This window comes from Gracilinanus agilis, chromosome 4, assembly GCF_016433145.1.
Source record: "Gracilinanus agilis isolate LMUSP501 chromosome 4, AgileGrace, whole genome shotgun sequence".
Lineage (NCBI taxonomy): Eukaryota > Metazoa > Chordata > Mammalia > Didelphimorphia > Didelphidae > Gracilinanus > Gracilinanus agilis.
The window spans coordinates 74,672,618-74,692,792 of NC_058133.1; the positions used below are offsets into that span (position 1 = coordinate 74,672,618).

The following is a 20,175-nucleotide window of genomic DNA, read 5'->3' on the forward strand; positions in this document are numbered from 1 at the left end:
TGTTCTTTTAGGCCTCATTTTAGTTATAAAAACAGATTCAGAAGGAAGTAGTATGGCACAGTGTCTAGAGAGCTGGCCTTCTAGAGTCTAGGACTGGCTTCGGGTCTGCATTTGACACATACTGGCTTTGTGACCTTGGGCTCAGGAAGCTTTTTAAAACCAGGATTTTCAAAGTGAGTCCTAGTTTGCATTGGCTTCAGGAAGTTTCCTCAATGGGAATTCCCCATGCTAATGAAATCATAGGTCTGTGATTAAAAAAAAATCATGGAGGCAAAACAGCATGAAGGAAGAAGGGCTGCTCTTCGAACCAGGGGACCCAAGTTCATATTCCTCCTCAGATATTTTCTAGTAATATGATAACAGGCAGGCCACCTGACCTCTCTGGGCCTCAACTTCAAAGTAGGGGCTTGATTAGATGACACCAAAGGTCTTTTCCAGGACCACAGTCCTTCCTTGGCATGTCAGTTTTCTCATCAGTAAAATGGAAATGTTAATATTCACTTTACCAATCGTAGGATAGGTTTGTGAAGTAACTGGCTAACTTTCAAGTGCTATGTAGATGTTTTAAAATTGTAAGCATGAGTCTGATTATTCCATAGGAATTTCTGGGTAATTTTGTGAGTGGTCAGTTTTTTGAAATATTTTAATGACAACAGAAAATAATGATGTAAAATATCAATGAGAAAGCATTAAAGTAACTGATTATAACTGTTATCTCCTTGGAAGATATGACAACAAAAATAACTATTCAGTGACTTCATAACAAACAGAAGTTGATCCATCCAATAAGGAGTCAAATTGAAGAGAAGCTCCCTGTAGATAGGGAAATCTTTTGGGTATTCCTATTTATGGATGGATATTCTGAATGCATCAAGTCCCAGGACACTGCAGAGCCTCTTAGAAGAGAGCTATAATTCCCCAAAGGAGTTTGGTTCCTCAGTCCACATAAGAAAGACAAGGAGATGAAAAATGGATGAAAAATGCTTTTAATCAAGTTTCCAATAGCACTTGTCTGTCAGCATGTATATATGAACAAATAGTAGAGATAGATGACGAGTTGATCTCAAGCTTCCCATGAAAGCAAAGGGCCCATCTTTTGTATAATAGGTAGGAAACATGTCATACATTAATTAAAAGATAGGAAGTAAAGATAGACTGGTCAGTTCGCAAGAGCATGGAATGACAGGCAGAGTGATCCATTGGTACCTTTGAGATGGCAGGAGAAAGCACGGAAGACCTCTTGCTTGTTGCATGGGCTCCCTATGATCAGTTTGTAGGAGGACATGGACAGGAGTCACCCAAGATGGACAGAGTTGTGATTGGCATCATTGGAGGAACCCCCCAAATCAATAAGCTCTCAGATCCTATTTGACTAATTGTCATAGACGAATGCTCCCCTCACTGTGAAAAAAGTATAAAAATGAGTCTAGATGGGAAGATGAGAGGAGTATAACTTGAGTCTTGTATGTAATTTGTTGAAATGTAAAACAAGGCTACCAAAGAATCCCTCTTTCTTCATTACCCCTACAAAACAGGACAAATTGGGAAATCTGTGCTTTGGTTAATATTCTTCCAAAGTACAGCTTCCTTATTATAGCAATAATATTAATAGTAACGATAGCATAATATTTCACATTTATGTATTGCTTTATGGTTTGCAAAGTGTTTCTATATCTACTTTGTCTCTTGCTGTATTAGGAAGAGTAAAGAACAATACCCTTAGAGGCAGGAGGCCTTGCCTTCTGTTTCTCTACCTACTAATAACTTTATCCTTAGGAAAATTGCTTAAGTTCAATGGAGCTCAATTTGTAAGATAAAGAAAATATTATCTTATCTGATTTTATGGGAGGAAGCTGGACTAGATTAGTATTATAAGAACAGGATGGTCTAGTATAGTGGTTCCCAAACTATTTTGGCCTACCGCACCCTTTCCAGAGAAAATATTGCTTAGCCCCTGGAAATTAATTTTTTTAAAAATTTTAATAGTAATTAATAGGAAAGATAAATGCACTGTGGCCATCACCACCTTCCTGGATCTCTGCAGCACCCACCCGGGGGTGGTAGGGCCCACTTTGGGAATCACTGGTCTAGTAGAAGAAACCTGGGATTGAAGAATGTTTCAAATCCTATGATTCTATTTTTTCATTAAAAAAAAATCTTCCCAAGAAGTGTTTTTTCAGTGTTTCCTATAACAATTCCCCCCTCAAAGAATCATGTAAGATAGACTTTTTACTTTAACACCACTAATCACTTACTTATCTTCTATCAGATGCACAAACTTCTTGAAAAGCTGAAGACTGAACAGAACATTTACAATACAGTATTTCATGAAATTATTCGACAAATCAGTGTGGACTGTGCAGACAGAGGAGAACTCTTATCTAATATAAGGTTAGGGCTTTAAAGTTGTCCTTTCCCCCCCCTTACAGTATTATGGTTATGTTTGTTTTTTAGAAAGTGATGAAATATCTCTCCTGTTTTAAGAATAGGTAGTTGCATTTCTCCTTTCTTTCCTATAGTGACCTCTATGAGGAATAAAATTGAATCTCAGAGTTGTCAGAGACCTTAGAGGCCATCCATTTTAACCTATATCTAAGCACAAATCTATGTACCTGAACAATATCTCCAACAAATGGCCATTTGTTCTTTGTGTAAAGAACTCTGGTTAAGAACCTGTTAGTTACCAAGCTCATCCTATGTTGGGATAACTCCAACTTGCTAGAAGTATTTCTTTATGTGAAGGCAAAAATCTTCATTTATTTTTTAAAAAACCTTTACCTTCTGGTTTAGAATCAATATTGTGACTGGGAAAACTGGAAAAAAATATGGTAGAAACTACAGTATTTCACATCCTATACCAAAATGGGTATAAGATTTAGATAGAAAGAGTGATACTATAATTGAATTAGAGGAGCATAGAAGAGTTTACCTAGCAGATCTATGGAGAAAGGAAGAATTTATGACCAAATAAGAGATAGAGAGCATTATAAGATATAAAATAAATAATTGTGATTACCTTAAATTAAAATGCTTTTGTACAAACAAAACCAAAGAAACTAAGATTAGAAGGGAAACAAATTGGGAAAAAATTTTTATAACAGATTTCTCTAATAAAGGTCTAATTTCTCAGATTTATAGAGAACTAAATCAAATTTATAAGACTATATGTCATTCCCCAATTGACAAATGGTCAAAGGATATGAACAAGTAATTTTCAGATGAAGAAGTTAAAGCTATCAATAATCATATGAAAAATGCATTTAGTCACTCATGAGTAGAGAAATGCAAATTAAAATAACTCTGATGTACCATCTCATACCTATCAGATTGGCCAGTAAGACAGTTAAATAAAGTGATAAATATTAGAAGGACAAAATTGGTACACTAATACATTGCCATCAATTGGAGAATGGCTAAACAAATTGTGGCATATGTTGGTGATGGAATACTATTGTAAGAAATGCTAAGCAAGATGATTTCAGAAAAGACTGGAAAAATCTCTGTGAACTGATGCAATGTGAAATAAGCAGAACCAGGAGAACAATGTGCATAGTAACAGCAATATTGTGGAGTGATCAACTGAAAGACTTGGCTACCCTCAGCAATTCAGTGAACTGGGACAGTTCTGAGGAATTTATGACAAAGAATGCCATCTACCTCCACAGAAAGAATTGTTGGGAGTCAGATGCAGATCAAAGTATACTATATTTCATGTTTATTTATGGTTTTACTTTGGGGTTTTGGTTTTAAATGAGTAATCTCATACAACAATGACTAATATGGAAATATGTTTTGCACAATAATACTTGTATAATCCAAATCAAATTGCTTAGCATCTCTGAGAAGGGAAGAAGGGAGAAAATTTGGATCTTATAATTTGGAAAATATATATTGAAAACTGTTATTACATAAAATAAAATATCTTTGAATAAAAAAAAGAAGAAGAATCAGTACTGTGTATTGGTTCCAAGGCAGAAGAGTGTCAAGGACTGGGCAATGGGGGTTAAATGACTTGCCCAGGATCACATAGCTTGGAAGTGTCTGAGGCCAGAATTGAATCCAGGACCTCCTGTCTCTGGGCCTGGTTCTCAATCCACTGAGCCACCTAGCTGCTGCTCCCAATGTCTTTATTTCTGTAACTTGTTCCTTAGTGGTGCCTTCTGGGGTCAAGCAGAACAAGTCTAATTTCTCTTCTATCAGAAAACCTTTCAGATACTTATAGGCAGCTATGATTACTCCCAACTCCTTGCCTCCCCTTGCCTCTGCCTAATCTTTTCTTTTATAGGCTCTACATTCCTAATTTCTTCATCTAATCCTCATATGGCATGATTAAATGAGGTCATACATATAAAGCCCCTTTTCATAGAAGAGAGTGAGTAGCATCAGTGAACAGCTGGTATTTTCTCCTTTCCCATCCTTTGCAACATTAGCATGTTGAGTGTTAGTTTGGGACATTCTATTTAAGAGTATGTAGCCTCAAAGTGTAGTGAAAAAAACCCAGAGAATTCTTTTAGGCACAAAGTACCTCTGGCAATAGTAGCAGTCTAATTCAATTTCAACGTTTTATTTAAAGGACATAGCAAACATTATGACTCTCTCTCTAGATGGATATGGATAGCTCTTATGTCTGGACTTTTCAAATATGCCCAAAGTTTAAGGTGGCATTCTCAGAATTGGCACAGAGCTGTGCCCCACACTATCTCAGTAAGGCTTTATCTTCATACGCCCATGCCAAGTGAGTTACAGTGCACAAAAGTTCTGGGAGATGGAAATTCTAGGCCAGCACCTAGCTGTGTTGACCACTCTCCCATAGGACAATGGCCTGGGGAGAGATAGAAAAATATCTGCATCTAATCCTCTTGCAGAGATTCCATTTAGTAGAGTCACATCTTCCTTGTACTCTGGAGCTTTTCCTGGGTTTGAATCATTCTCCACTAATAATCATGTCTGTTGATTACCTCTATAATAGTGTTTAATTTAATAACTACAGGCAGCAGGTCCTACTGTCCCTCCTCTTAAATCTCCCTGTAGCATGCACCTGCCTACTCAAAAGGCCATTACAAAACAGACCAGTTGTCCAATTCCACTTTCCTGGCCATGGTACTGACTTCCTAGAAACCACTTGGACAATGGATAGAGCACTGGTGGTGGTGGTGGTGAGGTGTGTGTTTGTATGGGAGTGGGTGGTATCAGATCTCCCCGTGTGCCTCTGATAAAAGTTCTTAACCAGTGTAATAAGGTATATTGACCTTTAATATTGATTGGTATTTATATTTGCCACTAGTTATTAGTGGTTATAGATAGACTTTTTTGGTTTGGAGGTGATCCTGTAGTTTGTCATTTAGAAAAATGGCTGGTCTTAGCAGTTGAAGGAAATTCTGCTCAGACTGATTATATAAAAAAGAACTATTTATATAAAAAAGAACTATTTATTATAACTTAAAAATCTTAGGAAAGAGAAAGTAAAAGGAAACATAAAGAAAATTATTGTAGATATATTCCCTATAACTAAGTAATTATAAATCTATATTCCCTTTAAAAGTCTGTCTTACAAAAGATGTTTTCTTGATTACCAAAAGGTAATCCTCCTCAACTCTATACTGTCTGACTACAAATTATATAATCTTACTTACTAAACCTATTTCCAAAACCAATGAACTTAATATTATAAAAATCCGCCAACTCTCTTTCCGGACAAGTTAAAAAAAAGTCTGTGTCAGATCACAGGCTGCTCACTCTTCTAGCAGTTGCTCTCTGGTGCCCCCAACAGGAGTTCCGCAGAACTGCCTAGTAACTCCTCTGCTTTCTGATCAGGCAGACTTTCAAACCTTCTTCAATATTCAAGATGTTTTTTCAGACCAACTATCTCTAAAATCTTCCACAAGAAATCAGAGGGAAATCCTTCACCTCCTTACTCTTGAGAGAATCAACCCAAGAGTAGCAATTAACTTCCAACATTCCCACCAAAGGATCATTGTAAATTCTCGTAAGGAACCTCCAAGAAGATTCTAGCTTAGTCTTAAGGTAACCCCTTCAAAACCTATTTCTCTAAACTGTAGATTGTCTTATAAGCAACCTTATTCTCTAATTAATCCCATTAACTAATTAATTCTTATACCAGGAAAAAGGAATGGATATCTCTTGCTAACTCCTGTGCCAGTATCAGAATGGCATAATGGTAAAAACACTGTACTTGAAGTCAAAAGACCTAGACTCTAATCTTGGCTCTCTCATCTAAATCACTAGGCAAGTCAGTCGATTTTTCCTCATCTCTCTTTCCTTATTTATAATCAGTTGAGCCAGTGATCCCATCAACTTAAGGATGGCTTATGGGAACTCAAGAGAACATAACAAGTTTAAGATAGGAAATAAGAATGATTGGGTAAGTGTCCTTGCTTAATGGTTCCTAGCTCATCTGTTTCTGTTGCTAAAAAGATAATGAATGTCCTTGAATACCTATAACCTAAGGCAAGAGTTCTGAGAGGAAATCTCCCTAGACTTGGTCTCTGGGTACCTACATTCAAGCCTTTGTTCTCCATTGCTTTCTCACTTGTTCTCCTGTTCCTGTGCCTACCTTAATGTTTGTTCAGTGGTCAGGATTCTCCTTTGGAGGTTTTATTTTCAGTTCATCAAAACTGTCATTGATTGAATCTCTAGTATGTGTGCTAAGAACAGATATGGGGAGAATAGGCTACCTAAAGTAGTAACAGTCCAAGTGCATCATGTTATCTTGGCACTTTCTACCATTAACAAGAACTAGATTTGCCTGTAATAAGTTTGTGGCACAAAAGCACATGGTCTAGGTCAGTGATGGTAAACCTATGGCACAGGTGCCAAAGATGGCACACAGAGCGCTCTCTGTGGGCACACGCCAGAGTTCACTACTAGAAAGACAGAGGGACTCAGGCAAAGCTGCTCCCCTCCCCCCATTGTCCATGCCTGATGACATTTTTTTCACAGCCCCTGCCCCTCTGCCCAATGGGAGTGCACAGGGGGTAAGGTGGATGGCTCACAGTTTTGGCAGAGCTAGAGGGGAGTGGAGCACTTGGACCACTCCCCTTCCCCTCTCTACACTCACTGAGGACATCCTCACTTCACCTGCCTCTCTGCTCAGCAGCCCAGTGGGGTAAAGGGTGGGTTCAGGGCATGCTTGGCACTTGGTGGGGGGAGGGGCACAGCATTCAGTCGGGGGTGAGGGTAGGGCCTGGCACTCCATCTCTAAAAGGTTCACTATCACTGGTCTAGGTTGTGCTCTATGTGTCCATTGGTCAGTAGTGTCATAAACTTCAGTTGAATCTCTAATGTATTTTGAAGACTTCTCCAGAACTTGACTAGTAACTAAGGTCTTTTCCCTGAGTTAATCTTATGGGAATTCCATAATGTTGGGCATATGTAATCTGGGGATATATGATGAAGTTCTCTGTACTAGAAAAATGATACACTGTTGATAAAATATTTTGCAAAACTTAAATTTTCTTTTTTGTATATATACATATGTGTATATGTATACACATACCTACATACACACATATAGTATAATTATTAGTTATTTGGATCATATTCCCTTTTTTCAGCATGGAACTGGCCAGACCTTGCACTCCACTGACATTGTATTAAGTTTTTGTAAAATTTAAATTAATATCCAATAACTCAAAGTATTATATTTTATAAGACTTATTAATAATCACTTGAAATAGAAGAAATAAAAGGACAAAAGCAAAAGCTTGAGTAAAACCTGCTTTCTCAGCCGTGATCAGGGGAAAAGAGAGCGAGAGGTGGGGCAACATCAAAATATATCCTCCCTACATTAGTATGTAACATGAGAAAGAACATGGGAAGCTGGGAGAGTTCTGGGGTTCAAATCCTAATTCCACATTTTGGAATTACAAAAGAAACATGAAAAGCATTTCCTTGACCTCAAGTAGTTTATATTCTCTAGGGACATAGGGTTTCTCTTTGAACACTTTTCCTTTTCCTTGTTATTGGAATAATTATTTAAAATAATTTTTTTTATTCCAAACTTGACAAACATAAACATTTCCCCATAGGATAAGAAAAAGAGATGATTATATATGAAATCATGAATTTCTATTACACAGAGCTTGCTTTTAAGAAGTTATATAACAAATTCCACACTTTGATTTCAAGGTTGTCCTGCTTATTTTTTTTTTTAAACCCTTATACTTTGGTATATTGTCTCATAGGTGGATGATTGGCAAGGGTGGGCAATGGGGGTCAAGTGACTTGCCCAGGGTCACACAGCTGGGAAGTGGCTGAGGCTGGGTTTGAACCTAGGACCTCCCGTCTCTAGGCCTAACTCTCACTCCACTGAGCTACCCAGCTGCCCCCCATTATTTTTATCTTCTGTGGATTTCTTCTGTTCTCTCTTATTAATGAAAAAAATACTTCCATGATCTTCTTTTCCTTTTTTCCCTCTTTTTCTTCATACCACTAACAATAGCCCCTTCTCCCTGCTAAATTGCTACCCAAAATAAAAAAAATGTGAAAGCCCTTCCCTGTAAAAAATTCAGTTCAGTGATGCAAAATAAATCAAACTCTACATGTTTAAAAATATTTGTTTCAAACTGCACCTCAAATCCATCATATCTTAGGAGGTGAACTAGGGGCTTTGTTATCAATCCTTTGGTGTCATCATTGGTCATTGCATTGTTCTGAGTTCTTAATTCTTTCAACACTGTTTTTCTTCACAATTTTGTAGTCATTATGTACACCGTTCTGGTGATTTTGCTCCGTTCATTCCATTTTCAATTCATATAAGTCTTCCTAAGTTTCTTTGAATGTGTTACTTTTATCATACTATTCCATTACATTCCTGCACTGTAATTTGTTGAGCTATTCCTCAATAGATGGGCATCCCCTTACTTTCCAATTGTTTACTAACACGAAAATGTCTATAAATATTTTTGTACATCTAGATCCTTTGTTGGAATTACTTTTATTTGCTTTTTTTTTAAACTTCTGTCTTAGAATCAATACAAGTATCAGTTCCAAGGCAGAAGAGCAAGAGGGCTAAGCAATTGGGGTTAAGTGACAATTAGGGTTAAGTGACTTGCCTATGGTCACACCACTAGTTAGTGTCTGAGGCCAGATTTGAACTGAGGACCCTCCCATCTTTAGCCCTGGCTCTCTATCTACTGAGCCACCTAACTACCCCTTTTTTGCTGCTTTAAGAATTTCATTCTTAAGAGCTTCTCATCATTCCTGGCTTGATATCCCCTCTTGATTTTAGTCCATACAGTGCTTCTTGTTTTTTCTCCGAGTATACAAAGACAAACATGAAACAGTCTCTACCCTCAAAAAACTTACTTATACTAGGAAAGAGAATAGGTGTACAGAGAAATATATTTGAAATATTCACATACATATATACATATGCATATAAGAATGTCTATTCTCTCCTATTATTTCACTTTTTTCCTTGCATACCTTCCTTTAACTATCTCTTATTCACTGTAGACTTCTCCTTTCCCCCACTCTAATAGACAGAGGTATGTGAAATTGCTTGACCAAATAGCTCGTCAGATGATTGATTTTTACAAAGACATGGTGGCTCAACGGATAATGGACAAACGCATCATAGAAGAATTGTTTAACTTCAAGAACGTTGTTGAAGAGCTGAGCAGGTATGAAATTCGATTGTCTTTTAAAAACCTCTTACATTTTGTGTGTGTGTGTGTGTGTGTGTGTGTGTGTGTGTGTGTGTATTTATACATATACCTACCAAATGTTACCTTCCTGATGCTGGGGTGTGATCTACCTAAGATTTTTAGCAGTTTAAAAATTTTAATTCTCTGACATAATGAATTAGTAACTTATTAGGGCCTAACCCACTGAAATGTCTGGATATATGACTAAGTTCCAAGATTAAATAATTATACTTTTTGAGAGCTGGGAAGTGTTATTGGAGATAATCTATTCTAATTCCCTCATTGACTGATCCTCAGAGAGGACATGTTCAAATCCTCATTTAACAAACTAGGAAACTGAGGACTGATGTGACTGACTCATAGTCACAGGACGGTTTCTCATGAAACTTCTGAAAAATGGAACTGAACATGCTCATTATGAAAATTGGAATGACAAGGAGTTAAGGACAACATTCAAGTTCGTGAAGTATTCTGTATTTAAAAAAAAACAACTGGAAAAAGAAGAGGGAAAATGAAACTTATTCATTAGTGCCATAAACCTAGAATTTAGAACTAAAATGTAGCCACACTGAACATAAGCCACACTATTCCTGAGAAGAATGTGTTAAATGACCACATTCTCATTGCTATTTGACCTCCAAAGGCCTTCCAGGCTCAAACGTGAATGGGACCCACACACACGTAGATTTCTATGGGGATTTTCCAGTTTTAGGATAAAACTAAAATACTCCACAGAAACTTTTGGAAATAAAATGTCTTTTTTGATTTTAGAGAGCTATTTCTAGTTCGGGAATATGATATAAAATTGAAGAAAAAATCAGAGAAAATCCATGAAGAATTGATGCTGGCACTTTGCAATGCAGAGAAGAATGCCAGGTGAGTTTCTCAAGCTCTGAGTTAAATGGGGTGGGGAAAGGTGAATTGTTTTTAAGAAACAAAATGCTAATTTTCTGAGTTCTAAGATGACAATGTGTATCTTTTGTAGGAACATAATGGATGAGTTCTCTCTTGAAGTAGGAGTAGGATAATGAGTCCTTATTCTTTTAGGGAAAGAGTTCTGGTTGTTTCTATGTTAAACATTCTGTTAATTATGCCTTGTGTACTGTGTCTAGCTAACTGCAATCTTTTTTTTTTTCAGTTATGTGAAAATTTTTTGTGAACCCATTTGGGGTTTTCTTGACAAGGATACTGGAGTGGTTTGTCATTTCTTTCTCCGATTCATTTTACAGGTGATGAAATGAGACAAACAGGATGAGGTGACTTGTCCAGGGTAACACAGCTAGTCATTATCTGAAAATGAGTTTTCTCGACTTCATTTCTGGTGCTATAGACAATGTGCCACCTAGCTACCATAAAGATGGCAAGGACTGAGAAAATTCTAATGGATGTAGCAGTCAAGAAATTGTTCGTGTCTTTATTGACTAGTGAAAATAGAAATCAGAATGAGTGGGAGATGAAAAAATAGAAGCAAGTAGCATATTACATTTTCCTAGGAGTTTTAGAGGGGGAGAAGAAAGGAGAAATAGAATGATAATTTTATTAATTTTATCAGTGATTTTGTATAGTGGCTATTAGCTGACCAGAAATTGTCACATCATTCACCACACTTAAAAAAAAAAACCCTTAACAAGAAGTAATATTCTCCATCCATAATGTATATTTTAAACTGGATTAAATCACTTAAATAAAATGGTATTGCATTCTGTTTTTGGCTGCAGTCTCTCCTCCTTATTTATAGCTCAAGACTGGAAAAATGATATAATATGCTTTTTTCAAATATAAAAGAAATAGCCAGAAATGAATGGAGGCATTTATTACATTTTAACAAAATCAGTATTCCTGATACATTCAGTTTTCTTAATAACTTGTCATACTATATTTTGAATATTAAGTGGCCACTGAATTATAAGTAATTAGATTAGATTATAAGCTCTTTAAGGGCAGGGACAATTTTTTGACTTTTTCACATCCCCAGCACTTAGCACAGTGGCTGGCACATAATAGATGCTTAATAGTTGTGTATTGATTGATTGAATAAATAATAATAGTAGCTATTGGCATTTATATAATGCTTTCAGATTTTTGAAGTACTTTGTATTTATAATTGTTGCTGGAATATCATGTACAGATTCCATAAATGAAAGAAAAATGATATGAAAACTATCTAGAGAAAGGAAAAAATATCTTGGACTTTATATTTTTATTAATTGCTTTTTCCCAAAAGATTTAGAAGACCATTTAATATTATCTCTTCTGTTTCATTCAATGTGAAACGTGGCTGTTGCCTGTATCTTTAGACTGTGCCACAGTTATCTAAAGATTAGTGTAAAATGAATTCCTGTTTTAAGAAAACATTAATGGGACAGCTAGGTGGTTTAATAAATAGCATGCTGGTCTTGAATCAAGAGGACCTGAGTTCAAATCAAACCTCAGATAGTGATTAGCTGTGTGACTCTGGGCAAGTCACTTAATCCAGTCTGCCACCATTTCCTTATTTGCAAAATGACCTAGAGAAGGAAATGGTAAATCACTGCAGTATCTTTGCTAAGAAAAACTCCAAATGGGATCACAAAGAATAAGACATGACTAATTGACTTTAAAAAATAGTACATTAATAATATTTTTAGATCATGACCAAGCCAGTGTTTCCTTTGTCTTTAAATTTAGAATTGTGGAAGAATATCATGACTTATATACATCACAAAGAGGAAGGATGGAATCTGATCTTAAGCAGTTAACAACAGAAAGAGATGTCTGGTGCGCAGCCACCTATGATTTGGCCCTAAAGGTAGAGCTGGATATTCCTCACAATCATTTTATTTTTTCCCCTCAGTACAATGATTCATTATATAGTCGTAAATAACACTAATACAAAAGCTCAGACCAAGGGAAGTGTATTCTAGTCTTTCCAAAACCCCTTAATTGCTCATGTCTTCCCTCTTAAGCTGCTCTGTGTTGAACAATTTGTAATTATTATCTTTATATTTATTGAATACATACATATATGTATATACATATATATATATGTATTTTTCAGCTTCCCTATTAAAATGTAAGCTCCTTCCTAGCTTTCTGACCCTAGGCTAGGTAAGCCACTTAACCTCAGTTGCTTAACCCTTAACATTCTTCTGCCTTGGAACCAATACTTAGTATCAATTCTAAGACAGAAGGTAAAGGTCTTTTTTTTTTTTTTAATTAAGAAAATATTGTAAGCTACTTATGAGTAAGAATTGTTTCATTCATCTTATTTGTATCCCTAGCACTTATCATACTGGAAGTTTGGCATATAGTAGTTACTTAATATTTATTGATCAACTAATAATTGGCCAATGAAGCTACATACCTTGAAAACTAAAGACATTTATTTATTAAAACCCTTATCTTCAGGTTTAGAATAAATACTAAGTATAGATGCAGTAAGGGCTAGGCAATTGGGGTTAAGTGACTTGCTCAGCTAGGAAGTGTCTAAGGCTGGAGTTGAACCCAGGACTTCCCATCCTTAAACCTGGTTCTCTATCCACTGAGCCAACTAATTGCCCCAAGACGCTTATTTACTTACTTTTTTTTTGATAGAGAAAAGAATCCTAGTTGTAGAGCCAGGAAGACCTGGGTTCAGATACTGCACCTGAAATTTACTATGTGACCATGAGCAGGTCACTTAACCACTAGAAGCCTTAGTTTCCTCACCTGTAAAATTGGGATCATAACACCTAAAGAGCCTGCCTCACAGGGCTGTTGTAAGGCTTCAATGACACAATGCAAATATTACAGCTCTAGAAAAAAGCCATTTACTATTATTGTTTTTATTACTTAGCTAATATGGAGTTCAGAATCCTTTTCTTCTTACATCTATAAGAATTTATTGAAGTATGACTAGGAGTACATTTTCTATGATTGATCAGTAAAGAGAGAGGGGACTTAGTAAGAATGCCAAATTGGCAATTTAGCTAACCCTAGTGTCTAGGGGGAAAAAGGCTCATATATCTTCAAGGAGTTGATTCTGATAACTCAGATAACTCTCTTGGGCTCTATTATTCTTTTCCTTTGGTGTTTTGGTGTCTACACTAAATAAATGGCTGTTTTGTAGCCATATTGATAACTTTGTTATTAGTCTCACAACTCCACATTTTTTTATCCCCACCTGTGAAATATTAACAGTATCTGTGAATAATGACAATAATGATAGACCATATCCCCAATATCATCATAATTATAGACTCAAACATTGAAATATGGATTCAAGTTCAGAGATAATTGTTATGTCTCTAGTAGAATGTTTCTGGGTCTTGTTACATACTCAGCATTTAAAAAAAATCATTTATGGGCAAGTATGGATAGAGCAATAGTCATGGAGGCAGGAAAACCTGAGTTCAGATATGGCTCAGATGCTTTTTAACTGGGGAGCAAGAGAGGAAGTATCAAGGCAAAGCTGAAGCAGAGACTTGGGTTATGGGTAAAAGTGATCAGGGATGCAATAATGGCAGACTTCTCCTTGCCACAGATAGCCACCATGCCTACTCGCTTTTCTCCAGATGAGGCTAGCTATGACAGAGAGGGTCAGAAGTTCTTTTTTCTATTTTGTCTTTTCCCAATTATATGCAAAAACAAATTTTAACATTAGTTTTCTAAAATTTTGAGTTCCAAATTCACTTCCTCCCTTTCTCTTCCCTTTCCTGAGATGGTAAGCAAATTTTGATATAGATTAAAAAGTTCGTCAGAAGTTCTTTCCAGGTCAGTATATCCAAGACAGCAAAACTCTGAAACTCTTGAATTCCAGTCTGCATAAGAGTTATGTACTCTTGTGCCAGGTCCAGTGTTCCTCCATAGTTGGTGCTTCTGCTTCTAATGACCAGTCCTACTGAAAGACTGGGTTGAACATCTTTTGGGAACTATATTGTTTCACTCTTTTTCCCCCCTCTTATTTGGTACATAGCCGTGGAAAACAAAATAATCTCTAAATGTTCAAGTTCCAGAACTCCTGGGGTCCAGATTTGCCTAGGGAAAGCATCCAAGCTTTGAGTGAGTAGGAAGTAGCTGTTTGGTACATATTTTATTAAGCCTTATATGCCTGGCTCTAAGTACTATTTACTTGCATTTTGGTTTTATGCAAAAATAAGCAGCATCCAAGCATGTATCTATTTCTTCAGAAGCCATTGCCAATCTTTGAGGATCATTGTGACCAGTGCTCACTGAAGTGAAAGAAGTTGTAAAAAAAAAAGGAGTCAGGACTTCATCATGGGTGAGGACTCAGAGTTCAGTTCTAATTAGGTAGATTCACAAATTCACATTACTCCTGATAGTGAGTTAGACTGCTCAAACTTTTGTTGATTTCCTCCATTGATTATCTCCAATTTATCCTGTCTGCAGCTTATCTGTAAATAGTTGTCTGTATCTTGCCTCCCCCATTAGACTGCGAGCTCTTAGAGAGCAGGGGCTGCCTTTTGCCTTTCTCTGTATCCCTAACACATAACACAATGCCTATCAGTCAGCTGGTCAATATACATCTCCTCAAAGGAAAAAGAGGTTTCTGAGCATTGGAAGTAGTAATGGGCAGCAGAGTATTCCAACTCCACACCTTGCCTAGTGAGCTAAGGGGAATAAGTAAAGTTATAGCCAGCATGGAAAGAGTGGCCGTATCATTAGAAATCACAAAAAAAATCCCACTTCATTAAGGGGAAATCAACGATTTGCTAGTTGGAAGGAGTGAGAGAGGAAAAGATTTAGGATGAAAGGAAGTTTGTTGCCTATGGAGCAGGTCTTCCAGAGGGCACAGTGGAAGGGGTGAGTGGCATTTGGTTGGGACTTTGGAGTGGAAGTATTGAGGGGAATGAGGAGAAGGGGAAGAAGGAATTGGGAGATGGGACTGGGGAATGGGGTTTGGATGATGATCTTACAGGAGTTCAGAATCACTGGGATGTATGGGTTACAGTGTAAGAATGCTCATCCTTGTGAGGAAGACACCACTTTTCTTCATAGAGGGGCTTGGAGATAAGGCAGGCACACAGTTAGACGGAAGACCCTGTTTCACTACTCCTCTTGTCTCCAAAGGCTGGAGATTAGGCAGGAAATGGTGCAGTTAGGAGATGGAAGTCTTACTCTCTACCAACTATCCTCTTCCCTCAAGGGAGAGACACAAGAGGAAACGGAACCCCCAAGGTTAAAGGGAAAGGCTGCTCCTTTTTGCACTGGAGGTTCTCCCTATCTAGATTTGGGAGATCAGGCTGGCAGCAAAAGGCAGAAATAGACATATGTCAGCAAAGATGGAAGTCACCCGACTGGCTTCTAGCAGCTTTCTCTCAGGGGATAGGCATAGCAGAAGCTGGTAGGCTAGAGGTCAAGGCCTGGTTCTACCTCTCACTGGAGACCAGAGATCAGATTGTGGAAACAGGATGTGGAAATCTCCCATGTAGATGTGCTTTATAAATGTTATTGATTGCTCTGTAGAGAGAGGAACTGGGGATGAAAGGTTTCTGACTCCCTGGTAACCATTAAGAACACTGCCCTGAGACTTATGAGAAAGAAAACTAGCCACATTCAGAGGAAGAAACACAGAAGAAAAACAACTGTTTGATCACATGGGCTGTTGGGGATGTAGACACTAAATGATAACTCTAGTAGTCCAACTATCAATAATATGGAATTAGGTCTTGATCAATGATACATGTAAAACCCAGCGGAATTGTGCATTGGCTAAGGGGGGGGTTAGGGGACTTTGGGGGAGAGGGAAAGAACATGAAATATGTAACTAGGGGAAAATAATCAAAAGAAAAATTAAAAGAAAATAAAAGAAAAATAAAAAATAAAAAAAATATAGGTACACACTTAAAAAAAAAAAAAGAAGAAGAACACTGTCCTGAGTTAGCACATCCACCCTTTTAGGGCATAGGAAAAATCCCAAGATGAGTAGAGGACTCCCTAGTGAATTACTAACAGCTACTTAGTAGTTAAATATACATGATAGAAAGTTGGTTAGGATAGTTAATGTGCTAGATGGCAGACATAAAGTTGGAAACAACCTTATCTGGCTAACTAGCCCCACGGTCTGTCAATATTTTATATACTCCTTGTGGACACTTCATCTCCCAATTCAGAATTCAGTTTCTTTATACTTTAGTAAGTAACAACAACAACAACAATGAACATTGCACTTAGCAAGCATTTTAGGAACATCAAATGGATCCTCAAAATAACCCTGGGAAGTAGGCACCAGTCATACTTTTATCTTCATTTTCCAGATGAGGAAACTGAGGCTAGATAATTTAATTAATTTGACTATTATCATCAAATTACTGGTTTGGGAGTTGGGAAATACTTGTGTCTCTTCTAACTCCAGGTGCAGTACTTTCTCTACTAACGGCAGTTTTATGAGTTGCTCTGGTTCAAAAAACCAAAACCAAAAAACATTCATTCCACTATCTATCTGCCACTCTGCTTGGTCTGAACTCCACGAAACAAGATAACTCTTGGTAGCTTATCTCTCTCTTCACCTTTCCCCACGTTTGTGGGGATGATTGAGAGTTCCTTGAAGGCAGGGACCATCTTTCTTTTTCTTATTTGTATCCCTAGTGCTTAGCATTGAGTCTGGCACATAGTTGGCACTTAATTGTTTATTGAGTGGAATTGAACCTTTAGAGATAAGCCTATACAAACACAGGTTGATTTTTAGACAACAGATATACAATAAATCACTGGGATTGAACTCGAGGACTTTCCAGTTTGATGGCCTTGTCAGATCTTACTTTTAACTGGCATAGCCTTAGAGAATCAAGGATCACAACTGCTTGCCATGACAAGGCATTGGAGAACTTTAGTGTAAGGGATGGAATCAGGGTGGGAATGAAATAAACAGAATTAAATTTATTTCCCTTTCCACCCCCTCCCTTTTTCTTCCCCTCTTATTATTTTTTAAGGCCTAATGAATTCCTTCCCCCCTCTCTTCCAGAATGAAATGTATATATAGTCTTACATTTGGGATTCAAAAATAAATTTCCCAAAAATTGAATTAAGGAGACTTGATTTAAAAGCATTTTATTGAGCGCAATCTAGAGTGCTACCTAACTAAAAGCTTAAAAGTTAATGTTATCATAGATTGCATTAATAGAAGTGTAGTGATCAGAACAAGTAAGAATGTATTCCTGGCAGGTAAGAATTGTCTTCATTAATCAGAACACATCTTGAAATATTGTGTTTAGATTTACATTTTGATAGACATGTTGCAAAGATGAATAGAGTCCAGAAGGAGGCAATCAGGGTGGTGAAAAGTCTAGAAACCATGTAATTATAGGAAGAATAATTGAATGAACCCAGGAAGTTTAGCTAGGAGAGGAGATATTTTATGAGAGATATATTCATCATCCTTAAATATTTAATAGGCAATGGTGTCATGGGGCTGGGCAAATGTAGAAAGTAGAACTAGGGTCAATGGTAGAAATTATAAGAAAGCATCAATTCTTATATTGGCTCAAACAAGACCAAAAAAAAATCTTTGTAACTAGAACTACCCCCAAATTGAATGGGTTGTCTTGTGAGGGAATGAGGTCCCCATCACTGGACCTTGTCATGTAGAATCTAGACGATCATCTATCAAGTATGTTGTAGATAGGATTTCCCTGTTAGGCTAGAAGTTAGATCTCTAAGGTTCTCCACAGTTTCAATATTCTATTATTCCATTCTCTGATTTGTTTTAATTCAGTGGTATTAGAAAAATGCAGGTTGGGTTCTGGTTCAAACTAGTTAATTATATGAATGATTAAAAAAAACTTTTCAGTTTATTTCATGGCTCACTAAAAATAGTGCAGCAGCTAGGAGGTACAGTGGATAGAGCACTGGGCTTGCAATCATCTTCATGAATTCAAATCTGGCATCATACATTTACTAGCTGTGTGATTCTGGACAAGTCACTTAATCCTATTGGTCTCAGCTTCCTTCTCTGTGAAGTGAGCTGGAATAGGAAATGACAAACCACTCCAGTATCTTTGCCAAGAAAACCCTAAACAGGGCCAGGAAGAGTCTGAAACAACTGAAAACAGCAACAAAAGTCAATATTGGATTTCATTTGGTGAAGTTTGTCCCTATTCAGTCCAAATCTTGATAATCATATAACTTTCTTATAGGTGATTGAAAAAAACAACCTCATAATGGCCAAAAAACTTTATCTGAATGAAAAGGCTTGGAATAATTATGTCACACACTTCATTGTAATGCTGGCATACCAGGTAAACATCAATTTAAGAAGAACTAAGGGTGGTAGCATTTGTATAGGGGGTTGGAGGCAATGGCCAAAGGGTGCGTATATATAAAATTATATGACTTGTATCCAATGAATCTGGTAAACTGAGGGAGAAAACATGTTCATTCATTGATTCATTTCTATTTGTTTGATTTTGCAAACATTTATTAAATTCCTTCTCTATTTGAGACATCAATCTAGGTCCTAAGGGTTATAAAAGATAGAAAAGGACACAGTCACTCTCAGGAATTAATTGTACATCAGAGCGCATCACACACACACACACACACACACACACACGCACAGATAACTGATACGAAGCACTTGAGGAGCTGAGAAAAACAATGACAAAAGATTTGAAGGCAGGGTCGCATCTATCTGGTGGATTCAGAGGAGACTTAATGGAGAAGGTATCATTTGGGCTAGTAGGCCTTGAAAGAAAAGAGTTTCCATGGGCAGAGAGGCTGGAAAAATATGTACCCTTTGTGGAGAACAGTGCTGTGCAAAGGCAGAAGCCAGGATGAGATTTGGGAATTACATGTGGCCCAATCTGGTTGGAATGGTGAGTGTGTGAAAAGAAATGCTATAAAGTAAGGCTGGAAAGGTGTTTGGAACCAGGCTGAAGATGTTTTTTAAATGCCAAGAGAAGGAGTTTGTATTTTTTTTTCTGGAAGAAATCAGAGACCACTGAAGGTTTTTGGATCAGGAAGGAAAGTGAACAGACTTGTTCATTAGGAATGTTACTTTGGTTTGCACTTCAAAGAATGGTTTGGAAAGAGGAGAATACAGGGAGACCACTTAGGCAGTTATCAAAATAATCTAGGAAAGAAACTGAAGTAGCAATAGAAGTGGATAGGGTAGATTCCAGAGCCGTTATTGATGAAAAATCCCAGTTTAACAAGCATAACTTATTAAAGGTTTATAGTACCTACTATATGCCAGACTCTGTGTGAAGTGCTGAGGGGGCTTCAAGTAGGAAAGCATAGTTCTTTGGCAATTGATTACATATGGATGATGAGGAAATGGAAGGTAGCATAAGGAATTTGAGCCTGGGCAATTTAAAGATTGTATTATCATCAATGTACTATTAATATAATTAGAAGGATATAATAATATTAACAGGAGTTGGGAAGGTAAGAAGAAATTTGGGAAAAGAAATCATGAGTTTGGTTTTCTATATGCTGAATATGAGATTAATGAGGCATTCAGTTAAGATGGTCCAGTTGGTGGTTAGAAATATGGAACCTGGAAAAGATAGAGAAATAGATAGCAATGGTG

General features: G+C 37.0%; 1 protein-coding gene across 1 annotated transcript in view; it reads left to right on the top strand.

The window, feature by feature from the left end:
- Positions 1–20,175, top strand: part of AXDND1 (axonemal dynein light chain domain containing 1) — a 147,644-nt gene that overhangs the window by 35,935 nt on the left and 91,534 nt on the right. Inside the window, exons 8-12 of the mRNA XM_044674894.1 lie at positions 2,270–2,391; positions 9,504–9,644; positions 10,440–10,544; positions 12,336–12,456; positions 18,782–18,883. Coding sequence (XP_044530829.1) covers positions 2,270–2,391; positions 9,504–9,644; positions 10,440–10,544; positions 12,336–12,456; positions 18,782–18,883 — 591 coding nt within the window. The remainder of the gene's footprint in view (positions 1–2,269; positions 2,392–9,503; positions 9,645–10,439; positions 10,545–12,335; positions 12,457–18,781; positions 18,884–20,175) is intronic.